This window comes from Kryptolebias marmoratus, linkage group LG12, assembly GCF_001649575.2.
Source record: "Kryptolebias marmoratus isolate JLee-2015 linkage group LG12, ASM164957v2, whole genome shotgun sequence".
In the NCBI taxonomy this organism is placed as follows: Eukaryota; Metazoa; Chordata; class Actinopteri; order Cyprinodontiformes; family Rivulidae; genus Kryptolebias; species Kryptolebias marmoratus.
Genome location: NC_051441.1, coordinates 13,348,405 through 13,369,892, shown reverse-complemented (window position 1 = coordinate 13,369,892; position 21,488 = coordinate 13,348,405). Strand labels below are relative to the sequence as shown.

At 35.5% G+C, this 21,488-nt stretch overlaps 2 protein-coding genes and 3 gene segments (V, D, J or C); 3 read left to right on the top strand and 2 right to left on the bottom strand.

The window, feature by feature from the left end:
* The window catches only part of mapk8ip3 (mitogen-activated protein kinase 8 interacting protein 3), a gene marked incomplete in the record, with an annotated part of 1,049,817 nt that overhangs the window by 249,155 nt on the left and 779,174 nt on the right, over positions 1-21,488 (bottom strand).
* LOC108242969 (calcium-binding protein 5-like) lies at positions 1,545-5,370 on the bottom strand. Its single transcript, XM_017428131.2, has 6 exons — positions 5,199-5,370; positions 4,130-4,160; positions 3,885-4,028; positions 3,508-3,617; positions 3,035-3,182; positions 1,545-2,618 (listed from the first exon to the last, which is right to left on the bottom strand). The coding sequence occupies exons 1-6, from the start codon at positions 5,250-5,252 to the stop codon at positions 2,590-2,592; spliced, it is 516 nt and encodes a 171-aa protein (XP_017283620.1). The 5' UTR covers positions 5,253-5,370; the 3' UTR covers positions 1,545-2,589.
* On the top strand, positions 8,535-12,466 carry LOC108242962. The segment is given in 7 exon segments: positions 8,535-9,101; positions 9,596-9,877; positions 10,055-10,330; positions 10,429-10,740; positions 10,823-11,146; positions 11,893-12,047; positions 12,274-12,466. Coding segments are annotated over 6 exon segments (1,278 nt in total).
* On the top strand, positions 13,999-14,476 carry LOC108242917. The segment is given in 2 exon segments: positions 13,999-14,047; positions 14,138-14,476. Coding segments are annotated over 2 exon segments (351 nt in total).
* On the top strand, positions 14,866-15,439 carry LOC119617520. The segment is given in 2 exon segments: positions 14,866-14,948; positions 15,038-15,439. Coding segments are annotated over 2 exon segments (366 nt in total).

Sequence of the window (21,488 nt, the reverse complement as noted above, 5' to 3'; positions counted from 1 at the left end):
TCTCAGACAGATTTTTGATCGCGGTATCTGTGAGTGAAATACATGGCAAATCAGAGTTTTAATGTAAAGATTAATATACTTTTAATAGCTAAAAATGTGTCTATAACAGAGACAACACTAAATGTTTGTTCTATATTTCTGAAGGATATTTGATGAGTAAATTGCTATTAGATTATGAAAACAAAAGCACATTATTTTGAGAAATATTTACCATTTTCCTTCCAGAATTTAGTTTTTCTTTCTGATGAAGCAAAGTTCAAGCGGAAACACTGAGAAACAAAAATGCAATTCTTTAGAAAAAGAAAATACAAACATATACTTCATGCTTTGACAAACTGAAAACAATAATAAGCCTTAAAATCCCAGTGAGACAGAAGCATGAGAGAAGAACTGGCAGCACAAAACACCATGTTCTGATGAGATCTTGTCCTCCAGGTGTCACTAAAGGAACATAGATGCTCAAAGCTGGAGTCATGCTGAAAGAGCCGCGGCAGAGTTAGCTGCTGTTTTTAGGGGGTAAATAATTACCATCCTCAGATAATCACTAATCTTTTGATTAGTTACACTTCAATGCAAACACAACCAATAAAATGTAAAGGCCTGCAGAAACTTATTTTGGCCTGAATCAATGAATTATCAGCGATACAACCTTAAAGGAATAGTACAGCCATTTCGAAGAAAAGTTCTATGAAAAGGTTACAGAAAAACTTATTTTACCTGATGTAGATTTTTTTTAAATGGCTTTAGAAATGACATTTATGTCTGATATGTGAATTACCAGCTAGTCTGAACGCAGCTTAGAATCAAAGTGGATCTTGAACATCCTAAAATATCTCCAAAACTTCATATACAATTGTCAGTTTTATATTACGTGGGTATTTCAGGAGAAATATCAGGATTTTCCTTCAGATTGCACTGGAAGCTGTAGAGCCAGTTGCTGCTTTTGCTAAATGCTCTTGCAAATAAACATAAAAACCCAGATAAACCTCTGCTTGAGGAGAGATTTGACTGTATGGGTTTTTAAAAAAGCCTTCACTCGAACAACTATAAGACTGGAGTTGATTTAAATGAAATGCCACCAATTCAGTTTAGTCTTAGCTGCATTCAGACTAGCCATTAGCTCATCAGTGCCATTCTGGTCAACCATTTAGTAGAGCACATTTTAATCCCCTGTCTTATTTTGTCAGAAACTGTAATATATTTATGATAAAAGTAACCTGTTCTCTTAAGAGTTAACTGCTTAAGCATAATTTGGAAAACAAATCCTCTAGTTTTTTTTAAAAAACACACATTTAGAACACACACCCATTTAGCAGAACCTTATAAAATTATACACTAATTTAATTTGTTGCCATATTAAATACACATTGTCCAAATAATCTCATTCTTTTTTCCTTTTTAAACATTTACACAGTTATGTTTTGAACTTTTTTCCTTATAAGTGAGGTATAAATAACAAAAATAAAGAAAATGTGTTTAACAAGCAATAAAAAGACCAACGCTGCAGAGTGATGAAAATATTTATTTATCACCACATAAGTCAAGTCATTATGGTTTCACTACTGTAAGCTCAACAAACACATAGAAGCACATTTCCATCACTTAAAAGAAAAGAAGAACCTCTAAATCATAATTATGAGATACAATTTTGAAATGGTATCTCATAATTACAAGATGCTGAGTCATAATTATGAGATAGTGCTGTATCTAATAATTTTGAGATGCTACTAAAAATGCCAAAAATGTAAAATAAAATCTAGTCTGGGCATTATTTTCTTGACCAGCTGAATCTTACAATAAGATGTCGGTAACATTACAGTAAAGGATATATCCTCATTTGCAAGGCATCATGGGAGATATGTCTGTCAAATCCATCCCTGCACACAAGCTGCATTATTAAAGTGCTTATTCCTGATTGTTGATGTGTTGAACCAACTGGTTCTTAGGTGTGGTCATCTGAAAAGTCAGTGCTTTGAAATAGCAAAGAAGACATTATGATATACTTCTGTTTAAAGTAGAGGAATTTGTATTTTTACAAAAAGTGTGAAGCTCATATTATGCTTATATTTGTGCAAATCTGAGTTGGTGTTTTGCTTCATGAGTGTAAAGTTTTGTTAACTGTGGAAAACATATTTTAGTATGTGAGCAGGTGTAAAACATCTACTTCGCATGAGAGAAAAATTGATTGGAAAGAGCTCTCATATCAAAAACTGTTTCCTGTGTAAATTTATTGAACAACTATTTCAAGTAGTTTTGAACGAGCAAAGAGCATTGCTCCTAATTTCTCCTCATTCATTCATCAATCATTTGTAGGTTGTGTTTTTATTCCTTTTGCACACTTAACATCATTTACACTCCCTGCTCATTCACTGGAACACATCTGGAGAACTTAAGGTAGAAAAAGATAAAAACTTTAGAAATATTAGAAAAAAAAACATCTTCATAGCTGGAATTTGTTGTTCAGGGCTCCTGAAATTTTTATAATTTTATAATTTTATCCAGCATGATGCTTCTGCACCTTTAATAACAAGAAAATAAAACAAGGAGGCAATATAAAACATATCTTCTCCTGTCTTTGTTTTGTTGTCCTCATGTCTTCGACATCATGTTCACAAACTCTGCAAAGACAGTCAAAAACATTGTGATCAGCTGAACCATAGTAGGTTTTAAACAAACTGAAAATAAGCTTTATATAATGACTGTTGTGAGAACAAAATACACTAAAAACATCTTTGAAATTAAATATAATGAAATGAGAAAACGTTTTTCTTGTCAGACTTTGTGATTTTAAAGTGGAAAAACCCTAAGTGAAGCTAATAAAGTTATTTATGGCATTGATGCTTTAAAGTTACAGCATCCCTCTGGTATAAAAACCTAACAATGTTTTACATAATCACATATTTTATTGTACTTTTTCCTTAAGCCTCATTAATGATGTAATTTCACAGGACAATCCTCTAACTCTGTGAGACACCAGAAGGTTACGTAAGGCTGAGTCTGCTGCGTTTCTCTGTGTCTTTGTGTTTTATCTCACCCTCAAAGTCAACTTTTCCGTCTCCGTTGTTGTCAACTTCTCGGACAACTTCGTCTATTTCAGTTTTGCTGGTGTTTTCACCTAATAACTTCATCATGGCGAACCTCAGCTCCTCAGACGTGATTGCACCATCACCATCGATGTCAAACTACAGGAGACGGAAAGAAGGAACGGTAGCTTTAGGATGTTGTGAATGCATACTGCCTGGAAAGTTTGGACACATTTTGCATTTGAGTTCTTTTATTACTGTCCAACGGCATAAAAACAAAAGTGCTTTTTAAATAGATAGTGAAATCTCTTTTAAAGTGATATTCTGTCAGATAGCTATCAATATTTATTACCTTATCAGTCATAGAGCACAGAGTCTGGAAAAACAAGCAGAAGTCTTCAGCCAGGCTATAAGGTAGTAACTATTAATAACTAATTGACAGAACACTATTTCAAAAAGGACCGGATTGTCCCTTTAAGCTCACCTCTTTGAAAGCATCTTTCAGTTCTTTCAAACCAATCATCCCGGCTGTTTCATCCAGAAGTTTGGGAGTCATTAAATCCACAAAGTCCTGAAAGTCCACCCGTCCCCCCACTAAGAAACATACAATACAGCAATAACATATAATTATTTTACCAAGAAAACAACTATATTTAACCATTTAGCTCACTAAACAGTGTTACTGTTTATAATAAGTGCTATTTTTAGCTGAGCACATAGAGAAAAACACTGTTAAATATTATTATCAATAATTATATTTACATAGCCAAACAAGCACAATCACAACATGAGTCTTAAAGATGGTTTCTATTCAGTTATAGTTATTTGTAACTTAAATCAACATTGGATGCTGACACTCACGGTTCATGTTAATGGTTTGTCCCAGCTGAATCAGCTCCATTTCTGTCGGCATGTAGCCCATGGTTCTCATCAGGTTCCCCAAGTCTTTACAGGTGATGAAGCCATCTTTGTCTTTATCGAACTCTATAAAGGCTTCTCGTAACTCTACAAATTATACAAATAAAAGCATCATGGAGAGATGCTAATCATCAAACTGTTCTATTTTACCTAAACAAAAACAGCTGAAAACATGAAAATACAATTACCTTCTATCTCATCATGTGTGAGATCTCTTGACTGCAAAACAAGAATGGTAAGAATACAAGTGTTAAATTATAGTAATTAGACGTACAATTTATTACATGAATACTGCTTTGATAGATTCTACCAAACAAACCAGAGCTGATTTTATCTGGGCTTCTTACAGTTCCATTTTCAAATGAGGTAATTGAGCAGTTAATGTAATATAAGAGACTCCAGTTCATTAAACGAGAGGCAAAACGTCAGTAAATCAAAAAGAAGCCCAGTTGCCTTTGATTGAATTTAGGATTACGATGCCCTGGGTGACCCGCACACTCCATCTGTTTGTTTTATCTTGTTTATTCAGGGTTTTATCATATCATTGTTGCCTTTGGGCCAAAACCATCTATATCCATTTTTCACCATTTTCATATTTTTGCACAAATCCTCTCTAGTGGTCACCAGTCACGTCTGTCCGTGTTTTTATGGATGATTATCCAATGAAAAGTGTCTTTGTTTGCTAAATCGCAGCATAAAACAGTTTATCCCATAGATGTTTTTGTCTAATCAGCCTCAGATGCTACGTGATCAGGTTGATGATTACTGCTTCTGTGTGAAATGTCAACAATAATGAACCCTGTATGATGCAGTGTTTATTAAATTATAGGATTCTGAACAAATTCAGAATTTGAAACTTAAAACAGCATAAAGTGAGTACTTATGCATCTCTCTAATGTAAAAAGCTTTCTGTCTCTCCTCTATAGTGGTTCAAGTATCCTAATTGCTCATATTTAAGGCAAACAAATTTTATTTCTTGCTGATTCTATTAAAACATTTTGGATTACCATGATCTGGATGATTAAAAAGCTACACCAGCATACCCTAAGCTTCATTTGTTCAATAGGTCTAAAGTCACTCCAACAACGACCATAATTACAGAAACAGTTGTTCCTGCTAAACATAAAAATAAGCCATGAAATCTAACTATATTTATTTCCTTTGGGACATAGAAAGATATTAAGATCCAACCACGTACTATAAAAAATGCCAATATCCTACACAAAACCACTAATTTATCAAAACATGTAGACTTACTTTTCTCCTCTTTTCTGCTCCTCTGAGAAAGATGCAGGGCGGTTTAATGTCCATGATGAGAGGCGCTGTTTAAATCTATTAAGCCTCCTGCCTTACATGCCACAAGCCTGTATCTGCTGGTTTCTCTGTTGACTACGGGGGTCTTTCTGTGCATGAACTGAGGTCAGAAGTGAACAGGGAATCGCAGCATTGTGGGATGACGTCTGGACTGGATTATCTTTCCAGCTTTGGTCCGGAGAGGAAAGATAGGCTTAATGCTGCCCATTATGTCTCATAGTTAAACATTAATGTTTTAGATATTATCTTTGTTTTTGCCATGTTTATTGGCCTCAAGTGCCATGGAAAAAATATCTACAAAAGCTGCTGTAACTAATAATGAAGCCATTTGAAGTAGATTTTATGGCATTACTTGCATCATCATGTAGTGTTTTATGAGTATATCCTTCTTGCATTGCAATAAACGAGCCCATTACTAATACGGATACTCAAAATCAACATATTCAACAAAATGAGAATGATGTCATGCATCAGCTAATGTCATGAAATGATCTTAAATATGTTACTTATAATAATCATGTTAAAATCTAATAGACAAGAGGAAAAATTGTATTCACCACAGAAAAACATGCTTCTCTTTTCTCCAACATTTTATGATTCATTTTGTAAGAAATATTAATGAAAGTACCACTTATCAAGGATATGTCACCCCTGTGTGCAAAATAGATTTTAATCAATTAAAGCAAATATTTCATATAGTATTATAGAACAATAATGAATAAACGTAAATTACTTGTATTTGTTTCAGCTAATTGATCTTAGCAAACAAAAAAAATCTGGTACCACTCAGTCCAGCACTAACGGATCAACCAGGATCTTTGGTTGCTTTCTCGTGCACGGGAGAGAGGAATGCGCATTTCTTCAAGGAATGCGAGTTTCATTGTGCATGTTTCCGCTGTAAACCAGGGCGATGAAGACATGAAAATATTTTGCCAGGTCAATATTTAAAAAACCAAACAGTACTGGCTCAGCACTTAGTATGCTGGGAAGTACCCCACTCCAAAAACAACTAAAATAAAGAAAATGAATCAAAAGAAGAAAACTGCTGACTATGTTTCTATATTGGTCAGCTGCCAAAACAAACCGAATAGTTAAACAAAATAAACTGAAACCAAACATGTTAAAATAATCAAATTCTGTTATATTTAACAATGTTAGTTGGTATATATACCTGACTAAATAATTTGTGTCTGTGTCAGTAGTTGGGAACCTGCTTCTGGTTCAGAATATTCCCACTATAATTCACTTTAATGACATTTTTTTACACCCCTCCTTCCTTTCAACATGTCGACTAATTTAAAGATCTCTTACCCTTACCTTTTCTCTTACCTGTCTGATTTTTGGCCATTTAAGAACTGCTCACATAAACAGAATGGATCACAAATACCAGAACCCAGGTGAGTTTCCACACAATTTTAAGGGGGATTAGTTTCAGAAGGAGGTGAAATGTCAGCAGCTGTGATCGTAAAATACACCAAATGGTAACCATCTGTTCCCTGCTCAAAGGCTCTTGTATTCTGACAATAACATACTTTTTTATTCCGTACTTAGCTCACAAAATGTGAAACCTACAGTTAGAATTGTTTCGTAATATTTAGGCTCTCTAGTCCAAATAGTCACATCTCCAATATTATCTTACCAGAAAAATTTATCCCTTCTCTGTAGATACCACAGAGCAGTAGACAGAAGGAAGGACAGAAGCGCCATAGAAAAAAGACACTTTATTAGAGGGCATCATCTTTTTAATGCAAGGACGCTCAAGCTGTTCTGTGCCACAGGAAGAAGAGTCACAAAAGACAAAAAAAGCATCTTAACAGTTGGTTATTAGAGGCTCAGCTCCCATCCTGCTCACTCTGCATGTTGTTACAGATTCTTAAATACACACAGTTTCTCATTTAAGTTCCAGTAAGTTTGGAAAACCTCAGGGGGAAGATGTAAACTCCGTATTATGAAGCTGGCATTTACTCTCAGATATTTTGGTGCTGTCAACAGCTGGAGGACTTTTAGACTAGTTTTTTTTTCTTTAGAACATCCCAGGTCCTTGAACGGCTAAAACGTACTAATCTAGCTCAGTCACGTTTAATGTCAGGCTGTTCTGTTCTCATTCCCAGATGGGAACAAACCAGATTAACGTGTTTAACTGTAAAAGGTTAAATTTATGGTAATATTTGTGGTTATTTGCAGTGAGTCTGTATCATCAGCTTATTTGATAAACCTTTATTACTCAAGAATATTACAACAGCAAGTGAATATTTAATTAATAAAGTTTATTTAAATAAAGTTGAACATGTTAAAAATATAATTAGGAAAGCAGTACAGTTTTTCTTCAAAATTTATTTAAATTTTATGTCGGTCTACCAGTTTGCTACTTTCTTTACATTTGAATTTGCTTTGCACATGTATGTAAATCATCTTTTAAAAATAAACACACAAGTAGTTCATGAGTACGTCCCACTTTGAGAGACACAGGGGAAGGACTTTTTAATTTTACACCAGCAGCTGAGAAACTGGGAATCATTTAAAGCTAAAAAAGACTAGAAACCACAGCGTTAGAGTGAACACAACATGAAAAATCTAAAAATCTGGAGTATTTTATGTGTAGTTATCATTCATGGTAAGAAAAACTATTCTTTTACTCTTTGGTAAGTGTCTCTTTCTGACATTTAGATCTTTGTCAGACACCGTGTTTTTATTTTCAGGGGTCTGGAGCGAGACCAAACTGGATCAGTCTCCCTCTGAGGTGAAAAAGCCTGGAGAGACAGTAAAGATGCCGTGCATCGTGTCCGGGTTCAACACGGCCACAGATTATGTTCATTGGATCCGGCAAAAGACAGGGAGAGATTTAGAATGGATTGGGAGGCAGTTGATGTCCCACACTGAAATTTTTAGATTTTTTACAAGAAGGTTCACTCTTTCTTATGATACGTCCAGCAGCACTGTGTACCTCGGTATCACAAGTCTGACAGAAGACGATTCTGCTCTTTATTTTTGTGCTCATACAGCACAGTGACTGAAGACAGCTGAACAGCTGTGCAAAAACCACCTCAAACAACAAACAACACAAATGTCTCATATTATCATCATTCTCACTGTTGTTTTTCTGTTAAACTTTGTTAATAACTGCTCCAATTAAATTAAATTTAATGTAATATTCAATTATAGCATATATCCAATAAAAAAAGACACCTGCTACTCTGGGCTACTCCAAAGAAACCCACTTCAAACATGTTGAACTATCCCTTTAATGATTTTTTCTTTCTGTATCTAGACATCAGATCAGTTAAATGTACCCATAATGCAAAAATCTCATTAAAAAAAGTAACTGTAATACATAGTTAAGGACCCTTTGGTGCAGAATGCAGGTTATGGTTCTTGTGTGAGGGTTTGTCACAGTGGTGGCCAGGAGGCTATGACACTCTGAAAGACACCCATACAAAAAGCCATCAGTAGAAACAAGATGATAACAAAAAAAAATAAACAAATCAATAAAATGAATTTAAAAGACCAAGAACATCAATCACCATTTTGTGTGCAGACTTAAATAATTATCTCCTTTATAATAATTTCTGGTAAAAGGTAATGCTTATGATGCATGTACATCTAAATTTTACAGTCTTAAATGTGATGAAAAGAGCTTAATTTAAATGAAGACAATACATAGTGTACTGCTCTGAAAGTACATCTGATATTTATTTGTTTTGTCTGGGTTCCAGGTTTTAATGTGTGTGTGTGTGTGTGTGTTAGTTTTCTAGAGCCTGGAGTTTTTGTTCAGGCAGTAAGTGAAGACACAACACTGTGATGCCTTCGACTTCTGGGGTGGTGGGACCAGACTCACCGTGACTTCAGGTAAAAGGCATTTTCATATATAATTTAAATTATGATTTATAAAAGTTTTAGTATTAAGTGCTCTTAAAACATCAATGTCAACAGAACAAAATTTCACATGGATCCATTTCCATTTAGCGTGCATGTCTACATTTTTAATTTTAACATAATAATTGGTAATACCAGGCATATTTGTTAGTTACAATGTGTGTCTAATACATAATCTAAAGCATTTATTTTTAAGATGGAAAATAAAACTGGGTTTATTTTTGATTTTGAGTTTTATTTTAATATTGGTGCCAAGTAGACTGAGGACAATGGTGTCAAGACTTTTTTACAGGAAAAAAAAACTGTTAAAAAGGTAACAGTCGTGTGTCTTTTCAATTAATGTAACTGTTATAAATGTAATAACTATTCCATCAGTAACTTGAGGAGAAATAAAAGTTATCTGCAGTATTTATGATACAAATGTTTTGATCTCAGTGTCTGATTTCAGAACTTTTTACCCTTGACAGCCCCACCTGTCCCACCGACGGTGTTCCCATTGATTCGGTGTGATTCCGGGGATAAAACCACTTTCAGCTGTTTGGCTCTTGATTTTTATCCAAACAGTCTGATGTTTGAGTGGAGTGACACCACTGGAACCAGACTGGATTCTGTACGTTATCCTTCAATCCAGAGCAGCAACAAATACACAGAAGTCAGTTTAATTGAAGTGTCCAGATCTGAAGATAATTTAATGTCCTATCAGTGCTCAGTGACTCATCCAGGTGGCAACAAGACTGTCAACGCAAAAAGTTTGTAGCTTCTACTTTACTTTAATATCTCTCTAATGCTTTCGTAGTTGGCATTTTCCCATTAAAACCTGTAAAACACTGGCTTCAAATGCATCATACTTACATTTTCTTTCTTCCATCTTTATTTATGGTTGTGAAACCCGTTATCAGAACTAAACGACCTCTTCTCTCATTCAGGAGCCCCAGACCTGACTTTGTTCTCAGTGCCAACTAGAGATGGTCAGACCCTTGTGTGCACCATTGACAATTTTTTTCCTGAAGATCTGTCTGTTAAATGGAAAAAGAATGGTAATGAGGTGTATGGGTGCAACAAATGGGCCCCCAAACAGCTTGGAGGTTTATATTCAGCTGTTAGTGTCATGAAGGTCAAGGGGGCCGACTGGGACGGTGAAGCTGTGTACACATGTGAAGTGACTCACCAAGGAACAACACATACAAAGAAGGCATCAAAAGGTAATGCTCTGTTCTGTCTGAATTGTCACTGCTAAAGCAGGTAAACACAAGCTTTAACTATGTAACTCTGTTTTGTGTTGGTTTCTGGTTTTTTTTAGCCCTGATCACAGTGACACTGAACCCTCCAAGTCCTAAAAAGATTTTTGCTGATAAGCAGGCAAAGTTGGAGTGTGTTGTCGCTGGACAGGACGGCACCATCGTACGGGGAGCTGAAATCACCTGGGAGATCAACGGAGAACGTGTGACCAGTTATGGCAGAGAAGTTACAAAGTTTGAAGACAACCGGCACAGTAAAACCAGTATTGTGATTTATAATCACACAGAGTGGATGAGAGTGAGCAAAGTGAGATGCTATGCTGTTACAAACAATATGGCACCAATTATTCAAGAGATGACAGTCCACAAAGGAGGTTTGTTTCTGTCAGATGGAGAGTGGTGGTTAAAGTTAGCATCGTGTTTGAACCTCCTCAGTAAACTAGGTTTGTCTTTCAGATGGAGCAGAGCCAAAAGTAACGGTACACACTCTCCCAGAGGAGGACATCGGTCCCTCAGCTGAGGTCACACTGGTGTGTCTGGTCTCCAGTTCTGTGCTGCGGGATTATTACATCGCCTGGTCAGAAAATGTTGGAGATAACACCTCAGATTATTATGATGGCATCAACTTTCCCCAACAAAAGACCAAAAATGGCTACTCCGCTACAAGTGTTTACACCACCACCAAGGACAAGTGGCAGGGGGACTACGTCTTCTACTGCAACGTGTGGCCTGCTGGTCGAGAGAACCAAATGAAACCAAAAGGAGTGTCTAAAGCCATGGGTAACTCAGCTGAGTGTGAATAAGTGCAGATTCAGCTTTAGATGTGTTTTTTTTGTGCAAATATGTTGTGCTGTCTCTGTAAAAATGTGATGTCATCAGTCTTTATAAATGTACACAATTAGGTCAACTTGTTTGTTTTGTTTTGTTCGTCCCTGTGTTCATTTTTTGTATCTGTACAATCTTTGTCAAACTGTCTGACAGCTGCTTTTACATGTTTTAAATAAATGTTGCATGGAAATGGGTTGTTTGTGAATGAATGGGTTTATTAAATGGCCTAAACCAAAATAGCACAACTATCTATAAGAAACAAAAACACGACTTACATTAAGTTTAGGCTCATGAGAGAAGGCTCAACCTGCCATTAATCACAGCAAAAAATAAAAAAACAAAAAAGTGCAGATGAATGCTGACTCCTGCTGAAACTTATTGAAGCTAAAACAAAAACATAACTAAAATGAAAAGAACCCATAGTTAAAGCCAAAATGGGTAAAAGCTAAAATGAGTAAAAATGGGATTTTTATGTAAATAAAGTTACATAATTCAAAAAGTTAAAAAGTTCTAAATGCTAAAAGTCCTAGCAAATTATTTCTGGTCAAGCCAAACATTTTGAAAACAGTTGTGTGAATCATGACTCAGCATTCACACAATAACAATTTGGTAATTATAAAGAAATGTTTCTTGTGCATACATTTTAAGACACTCATATGCAAAAAACACATTTTTTGTCTTCAACATGTTCCTGATAGAGCTTTCTCCGTGGTCAAACTTGACTTTTGCTCTGAGCTGCACAGATGATGCTGGTGATGAAGATGAACTTAGCAGCCTGTGGTCCACAGCCGCCACTTTCATCTTCCTCTTCATCTTCACCCTGTCATACAGTTTGATCTCCACCCTGGTCAAGGTAAACACACTGGCTTGGCTGTTAAAAGGCCTAAATGAAAACATGAACAGAAGATGTGATGTTTATTTATGAATAATCAACTATGTTTTGGCACAAAAATAAATGAATATATTTCCCCCTAAAACTTTCTACAAATATTGTGAAAAAGCTACTGTATATTTTTTATTTTCTGAGTCCAGACATTTCTTATTGCTTCAACATAACACCTGTTTTTCTTTTATTTCAGATGAGAAGAAGAGAGGAGAGAGATGCCTGACAGCTTTTTTGACTTTCGTTTTATTTTAAAGTTGATTTTTGAAAACAAGCAACTTTCAAACACTTGCTATCCTCTATCTGATGCATTTTTTCTTTTTTCACAGTTTCTGCAAACATAATAATCACGTGTTTCCACCTTACACTTCTGTTTTTGATTCTGTCATTTTTACACAGTAACTATGAAAATAAACTTTTAATGTTCAGAGTTTTCAATGCTTCCTCTCCCTCTGAACCACAGAAAATAACACAATTTTTAATGAAAAATATTTAAGCTTTCACTTTACAGTTATGGTGTGCGTGTAAAATACAAAATAAAAAAAACACTTTTTAGGATTTTGTCTACAGCTTAAAGAAAACAATTTACTAAAATAACCACTTGTAGTCACCGTCCTGTGACCTTCAGTTTTCAGTTACAGTTTGATGGTTTCTAGTTCCTCTTCCTCTGTTTACCTCTGGGACAGCAGCTGCAGCTGTGAAACTTGTTAGAAACCGAGAAAAATATAAATAAACTTGACGAGAAGCATATTTCGCTGCATGTATTTGCATGTTGGCAGGTGTTTAGACGCAAAGCAGCTCCTCTGCTTGTAAACCTACATTCTCAAATAAAACGATGATGCATCCCGACCGACTGGGACTTAAGTGCAAATAAATCTCTGAGGAATTAAATATTCAAAATTTAGGATTAGACAAGTGATGAAAAGATTCTTGATGAGTAGATTTGCAAGCACACACAGGCATTAAGAATAATTAAAAAATATATTTATATATAATCCGTCCATAATATATTAAACAATTTTTTTCTCACCACACAGGCCTGTTTCTAGCAAGAAAACAGGACAATTGTGAGTTAAAAATCTTGACAACACCTACAGCTGCAGCCTTTGGCGCAAATAATTTTGTTTTTAATTGTAGGATTTACAGAACTCATATTTCTGGTTTTCTTAAGAGTTTTTTCAGAGGCCTTATTCTGCATTTTTCTTTTTTTTTCTTTATCTTAACCTTTGTAGATGCTTCACTAATGATGCCTAACAGGCCTGATTTGCCTTTTTACCACAAGATAGTTACAGAGATAGATAGCACCTCACATGACCAACCAGCTGGTGATTTAAATGTGGTTTTTCACATTTAAGCTCATTTATAAATTTTGCCAGTCAAATTCACATATTCCATTATGGTCAAAAAGGCTCTAAATCTACAAAAAATGTATTATGCTTAGAAGTAATCAAACATAAAGTGCTTTGAAATTGCAAGTGCACAATAAGCTGTTAAAGCTGATAAAAAAACAACCTTAAATCAAAAACTGAAAATAGCAGAAAAATGTAGTTCCCCAACATCAGAACAGAAATGTGCTCCTTGAGCAGAGGTACACTTCTGTTCTCCTGTCATCCACTGCAGAGCATCAAATGCTCACATATGACTGACTAATAGTCAATCAGTCAACATCCACCATGAAAGTAGATTGGCTGAAATAGAAGGGACAACAGAGGATCTAAAATGCTAACAAGAGAAGATGTATAACACAATATTATACACATTTAGAGAAGAATGCATGTCCCAGTTAAAATTTCAGTTACACTGAAAACAATTCATAATTGTTTTATAACCTGTCAGTCTTTCTTTCTTATGCAAAAGGGTACTTCCTCCTCAGCTATAAAAACCTGAGTGGCACAATCAGTGAAGTCAGATCCTCCTCATCACCATCATGTTCTCTGTAGCTCTGCTGCTGCTGTTGGCTGCTGGATCCTGTGAGTCTCACTGAGTCACTGACAGTCTGAATAAACCACAATGATGGTTCACTGTTCTTTGACTGACATATAACATGTTGTTTTCCTCAGGTGTGAAGTGTGAACAGCTGAATCAGCCAGCCTCTCTGATCGTGCAGCCAGGTCAACGTCTGACCATCAGCTGTCAGGTCTCTTATTCTCTGGGCAGCTACAGGACAGCTTGGATCAGACAACCTGCAGGGAAAGGTCTGGAGTGGATTATTATCGGAGGAGATGGTTATACCACATACTACAAAGACTCCTTGAAGAATAAGTTCAGTATCACTTTGGAAACGTCCACCAAAACAATGACTCTAACTGGACAGAACATGCAGCCTGAAGACTCTGCTGTGTATTACTGTGCCAGAGAGCCACAGTGACACAAACCAGCAGCAGAGCTGAACAAAAACCCCTCAGAGCCTGAACACTGGCAATATAACTTATCAGCCAGAAGAGGCGCTTTAAGACCACTAATGATTTTCAGAGCCATTCAACCCACCCCCCAGCCCCCACTATCCCCCCCCCAAAAAAGTAAATAGTAGATATAATAATAAATGATGTCTTAAAGTGAACTTAAATACAAAACATGAAATGTTAAATTAAGCAACTTGAAAAATTCTAAGTTTTCTCAAAATGCTAATTTCATCTAATATTGAAATTGTAATGCTTTTGTACAAATGTTTTCTGTCTATGACTGTATAACAGATGCAGTTGCATCATGATTTCAGTTGAGTTTAATCCCTCCTGCAGGGAGGAGTCAATGGAAAACTTAAATACCTTTTTCTCTACTTATCTGACAACAGATGTCAGAGCAGACTGAACCATCAGGTTAACATGATGGATTATAAAACAGGGTTGCTGCTTTTAACTCTCTGCTGGACAGGTGAAGATTTTCACTGATTTTGATCTGGTAAAACTTGATTTCTATTACCAACATAATACATGATCCAAATATCTTGCTTGCATTGACAGGTGTTGATGGTCAGACTCTGACAGAATCTGAACCAGTGGTTAAAAGACCTGGAGAATCCCACAGACTGACCTGTACAGCCTCTGGGTTCACATTCAGCAGCTACTGGATGGCCTGGATCAGACAGGCTCCTGGAAAAGGGCTGGAGTGGATCGCTTATATCAGCAGTGGCAGTGGCAGTAGCACATATTATCCTCAGTCCGTCCAAGGCCGGTTCACCATCTCCAGAGACAACAACAAACAGCAGCTGTATCTGCAGATGAACAGTCTGAAAACTGAAGATTCTGCTGTTTATTATTGTGCTCGAGAGCCACAGTGACTGAAGTCAGTGGAGCAGCTGTACAAAAACCTATGATGACTTGAACTGGTGTAATAGACCTTGAAAATAAAGTTTAAGCTCTAAATATTTTACATGCACTTTTAAAATCAAATAAATATGTCAAACAAAATAAATAATTATTAGTAAGTAAAAGAAATCTTGATAAAGTTATTTATAGAGAAGTAAAAACTAACGTTTCCCTGCCTGATATTCACTAATAAGTCAGGAAACAACTGACAAACAACAACATCCACTTCACTTTCAAAATGTTTTAATCTAAGTCTCTTTCACAGTGAAAGTAATGTGTGAATAAAATAATTTCACTGAAGCTCCATCTGATAACTCACTTCCTGTCTGCAGCCACAGAAACACATAAAGAAAACTGAAGGAAACATGAAGCAGCAGCTGTGTCATTCTGCTTTTAGGAGGCTTACATGACTGAATAAACACACACACACACACACACACACACACACACACACACACACACACACACACACCTACACACCTACACACACACACACACACACACACACACATATATATACAGTATATCACCTGCCACTGAAGGTAAAAGCAGAGCGATTTTTTTGCTTGTGTCTGTGGACACAATGTATGTGTTTTCCATTTGTACCGCTAGCAATTTTTTTGTTGTCCAGTTTTCTTAGGAATTTTTTTTCTATAAAATTAGAGTTGTGTCTAAACATATAAATAGGGAAAATGTACAGATTGATGTAAAACAGTCTACAATGTAAGATAACAGTACAAAATGAAAAAGGTTGACAATCCTTAATTTTGGGAGACCTTCAAAACTTCATTGGTACAAAAAATCTTAAAGTGATCACTTTCTGTGTTTCATCATCAGTCTTTCACATCTTTGCTGTGTATTGCTCTGACAGAAGTTGACTGTCATAAAAGTAACACTTTGTAATACACAGAAATATTTCTGACATTTTTTTTCTCTGAAACCTACAGTGTAAAGCAGATCATATCCAAACACTCAATGATAATTTCTTAGTCACTGTTGACTTTTTTCCTCAACAACTATAATAGAAGTGTGTAAAATACTGAATGTATACATGTAATTATTTCCAAAAATCTGGTAATGATTGAAAAGTATTGTGTGCAAAAAAATGAATGGTAAATATGTAGTATGTTCTGTGGGAATGCACTCAGTAAATAATAAGAAAATGTATACTTTTTTTTCTTTTATGAAATGTGTCAGATGTTTTTGTTTTCAACAGTGATGTAAATTTTTTCTTGTACAATGCAGAAGGAGGAAGGAACAAAATAACTGGGATGCTCGATAAGTCCAAATAAGATAATTATTGCTGTCATTGTCAAATATTGTAATATTTATTTGTGTCAGGTTCTTTAAGTGAAAAATCAATTTATCATTTTTAGAAGCAACAATAGTTAAATCCACAGGAAAAGTCAAACCTAAATTAAACCCAGGTCATGAATTTAAATATATTCTCTTATCTTGTAGAATCAGACAGAAACATTTCCTTTTGGTTTTCTGTTGTGTTTTAACCAATAAAATTAGCTTCTGATATATGAAGTGAGGCAGACGGAGCTGATTTACTGCATATTATCACAAGGAGTTAACCAGTGCAAATCCAAAATACTACACTGTTTGATTTGAAGATATTTTATCCTTTAATAAAAATGAATGAATTAGGTAATTTTATGTGCATTAGCTGAAGGTTGATGACAACAAAATGAAGATGAATCCAAATGTCCCTCCCCTTTAGAGTCTACATGTAAATCTTGTGGTCTTCAGTGTTGTTCAGATGTAAAGAGTTCATATAAGAGGAATCACAGCTCTGCAGCTTTAACATCAACCATGTTTTCTGTCACTCTGCTGCTGCTGTTGGCAGCTGGAACAGGCAAGTCCTTCTTAATTTGTAACAGCAGTTCTGTTTGTTGTGATCCTTGATAAACTGACACACAATATGCTGTTTTTTCTGCAGTTGTGAAGTGTGAACAGCTGTCTCAGCCAGCCTCTGTGACTCTGCAGCCAGGTCAGAGTCTGACCATCAGATGTCAGGTCTCTTATGATGTGGACATATATGTAACAGCTTGGATCAGACAGCCTGCAGGGAAAGGACTGGAGTGGATGAGTGTAGACTCAGCTGTCAAAGATTCATTGAAAAATAAGTTCAGTGTGAACTTAGACTCCTCCAGCAACACAGTGACTCTAACTGGACAGAACATGCAGCCTGAAGACTCTGCTGTGTATTACTGTGCCAGAGAGCCACAGTGACACAAACCAGCAGCAGAGCTGAACAAAAACCTCAGAGCCTGAACACTGGTAATATAACTTGTTAGCCAGAAGGGGCGCTCTTAGACCACTAATAATTTCAGAGCAGTTCATATAAATAAATCAGAAAGTCTTGAAAGGTAGATATACTGTATTATTTCACACACAATCAGAAAAATGCAGCTTTTACACATAAATAAAAATAACAAAACACATCACCACTGGTCAGTGATATGAAGCAGCACAAGTGTAAGTCAACAGAAACTTTTAAACATGTCAACATAAATCAACATCCGGGTTCATATTAAAGCAGCTCTGTTTGAAAGCATCCTGAAATAAACCACTAATCTAAAAAAAAAACATTTTTTGATGTTGATTGGATGGACATCAAACTTTGAGATTCAAACTTAGTTTTAATAAATGTGTATATTGGGTAATTGTTATTGTAAAAATACACAGGGTTGTATTTTTTTATTTTAGAATAAAACTAATAGAATTATATTCTGCTCATCATTTCATTTACTACTTATAAAAAATCCCTTTTTGAATGTGATAAACACATGAAGCTGTATTATTGTGTTTACACAAAGTAAAATTAAAATACAACAAATGACAACAGATAAACCAGCAGAGTAATGAACTCCTCCCCTACAACGTCTCACTGTTGTTAGACTTCATCTTGTATCAAATGATAAAATTAGCTTTTTCTAAAGAATAAACATTCAGCAGTTTCTGTAAAAAACAACCCTTTTTATTTTAAATAAACTGTTTGAAAAGTTTTTTTTGCCATTCTCTTATCTGTTAAGCAGTTCATGTGATCTGAGTACAACATTATTCAGAACATGGATTCAAAATTTAACATATAAACAAAAAACATCCCCTGCCAGTTTTAAAAATATTAACTTTTTCCCCAACTTGTGTATTTTATAAATATCTGTATTATTGAGACACATGCAAGTGAATCACAATTCCAATCTGGTTGAATGCTTCCTGTGAGGAGGAGTCAGAGCAGAACTCAGATTTCTTCCACCTCTACTTATTTGACAGAAGAGAGGATTTCAGAGCAGACTGAACACTCAGGTTAACATGATGGATTATAGAACAGGGCTGCTGCTTTTAACTCTCTGCTGGACAGGTAGAGGCTTTTACTGATTTTATATCAGGAAACAAAGAAGTTACCAACATATTGCATGGTCTCAACTTTTTTTACTTGCAGGTGTTGATGGTCAGACTCTGACAGAATCTGAATCAGTGGTTAAAAGACCTGGAGAATCCCACACACTGACCTGTACAGCCTCTGGGTTCACATTCAGCAGCTCCTGGATGGCCTGGATCAGACAGGCTCCTGGAAAAGGGCTGGAGTGGATTGCAACTATTAAATATGACAGTGCTTATATCTATTACTCCCAATCAGTTCAAGGCCGGTTCACCATCCTTAGAGACAACAACAGACAGCAGGTGTATCTGCAGATGAACAGCCTGAAGACTGAAGATTCTGCAGTTTATTATTGTGCTCGAGAGCCACAGTGACTGAAGTCAGTGGAGCAGCTGCACAAAAACCTATGAAGATCTGGACTGATGGAATAAACCTTGATAATAAAATTTGTGCTCTAAATATATTACAAGCACTGCTAACATTGATTCAATGTGTCAAAAAAATAGGCATTTTTTTAACAAGTGTAAAAAAATGTAAAAAGGTTTTTCATAGAGAAGTAAAAACTAATGTTGCTTTGACTGATATTGACTAATAAGTCAGGAAACAACTGTCAGGGAACAACAACCATGTGACTTTCACAATATTTTAATCCAAGTCTTTTTCACAGTAAAAGTAATGTGTGAATGAAATAATTTAATTGAGGCTCCATCTGATAGTTCACTTCCTGTCTGCAGCCACAGAAACATAAAGAAAACTGAAGGAAACATGAAGCAGCAGCTGTTCCTTCTTGTTCTTTGGAGGCTTACATGACTAAGCTTACAAGATGAAAGCAGAGCAATGATGTTTTTGCCCATGTCTGTGTGTATAATATGTGTGTCTGTTTGTTCTTTTGTACAAATGGCAATTTTTCTCATTGTCCAGGTTTCTTAGATTATTTTTCTATCTAATCAGAGTTGTGTCAGAACATATATATGAAGAAAAAGTATAGTTTATTGTGGTAAAAGTAAAACAAAGTAAGACAACAATGAAAACTGAAAAAAGACATGAAAAGTATCATACGTATTAGTTTTTTAAGAACTTCAAAAATACATTGTATTTATTGGTACAAAGCAACTCACAATTTGGTTAATAATTGACATTAGTTAATAATTCTCTTAACAAAGTGACACTTAATGAAATAATAAATTGTGTCTTAAAACTTCACATGAATAGCTCGCTTCATGTTTTTCCTCACTGCTTGCAGTTTTATTAAAATGCTGTCATCTAATCAACAATCAGCAGCTTTTAAAAACAATTTATGCATCTGTGAGATAATTTTCAAACATGTTTTCTGGCTTTAACTTTTCTGTTAAGGCTTGTTTCACTGANTACATTGTTAGTTTGATTTTATACAAACTTGGGCTCCTCCTACCTGCTATAAAAATATCCCATCAGTGTGGAGCTGAGTTGTCAGGATGTCTGTTTCATCAGTCAACATGTTTTCTGCAGCTCTGTTCCTGCTTTTAACAGCTGGATGTGAGTTTCTTCAGACTTATCACAGACAGCAGGTTATTATTTTCATTATGTCTTGATAATTTTTAATAAAACATATTCTTCTTTTATCAGGTGTGAAGTGTGAACAGCTGACTCAGCCAGCCTCTGAGACTCTGCAGCCAGGTCAGCGTCTGACCATCAGCTGTCAGGTCTCTTATTCTGTCAGCAGCTACTACACACACTGGATCAGACAGCCTGCAGGGAAAGGACTGGAGTGGATGAGTGAAGACTCAGCTGTCAAAGATTCATTAAAAAACAAGTTCAGTGTGAACTTAGACTCCTCCAGCAACACAGTGACTCTAACTGGACAGAACATGCAGCCTGAAGACTCTGCTGTGTATTACTGTGCGAGACGGAGAGCCACAGTGACACAAACCAGCAGCAGAGCTGAACAAAAACCCCTCAGAGCCTCAACACTGGTAATATAACTTATCAGCCAGAGGAGGCGCTCTTTGACCACTAATGATTTCAGAGCAAATCTTAGATAAATCAGAAAGTCCTGAAAGGTAGATATACTGTAGTGTTTAAAACATAATCAGAAAAATAAAGTTTTTGCACATAAATAGAAAACAACAAAACACATCACCATTGGTCAGTGATATGAAGCAGCACAAGTGTAAGTCAACAGAAACTTTTAAACATGTCAACATAAATCAACATCCTGATTCATTTTAAAGCAGCTCTGTATGAAAGCATCGTGAAATAAACCACTAATCTAAAAAGGAACAATTTTGGTAACAACAATAATTTTAAAAACAAGTAGGTGATAATAAGTGGATCAACATCAGACTTTGAGTCTCAACCTTTGGTTTTATAAATTCTACATAATAAGCAATGCTTCATTAAATACACAGGAATCCTTAAGAGATACCTTTCTGTTCTGGTCACCATTTCATATATTACTTGTAAAAAAAAAAAAAAAAAGTGTAAGTCAACAGAAACTTTTAAACATGTCAACATAAATCAACATCCTGATTCATATTAAAGCAGCTCTGTATGAAAGCAACATGACAATATTTATATATATCTTTGTCCGATCTTTCTTTTATTTAATGTTGTTTATCACTCACATTAAACTGAAATAAACCACTGATCAAAAAAATGTACAATTTTGTGAACAACAATAAAATAAAATGAAGTGGGGGATACTAAGTAGATCAACATCAAACTTTGAGATTCAGA

Coding starts and splice junctions, on each gene's coding strand:
- LOC108242969 (XM_017428131.2), bottom strand. CDS start 5,252: ATGGACATTAAACCGCCCTGCATCTTTCTCAGAGGAGCAGAAAAGAGG. Junction 4,029..4,129: donor CACACATGATGAGATAGAAG/GTAATTGTATTT, acceptor TATAATTTGTAG/AGTTACGAGAAGCCTTTATA. Junction 3,183..3,507: donor TGAAAGATGCTTTCAAAGAG/GTGAGCTTAAAG, acceptor CGTCTCCTGTAG/TTTGACATCGATGGTGATGG.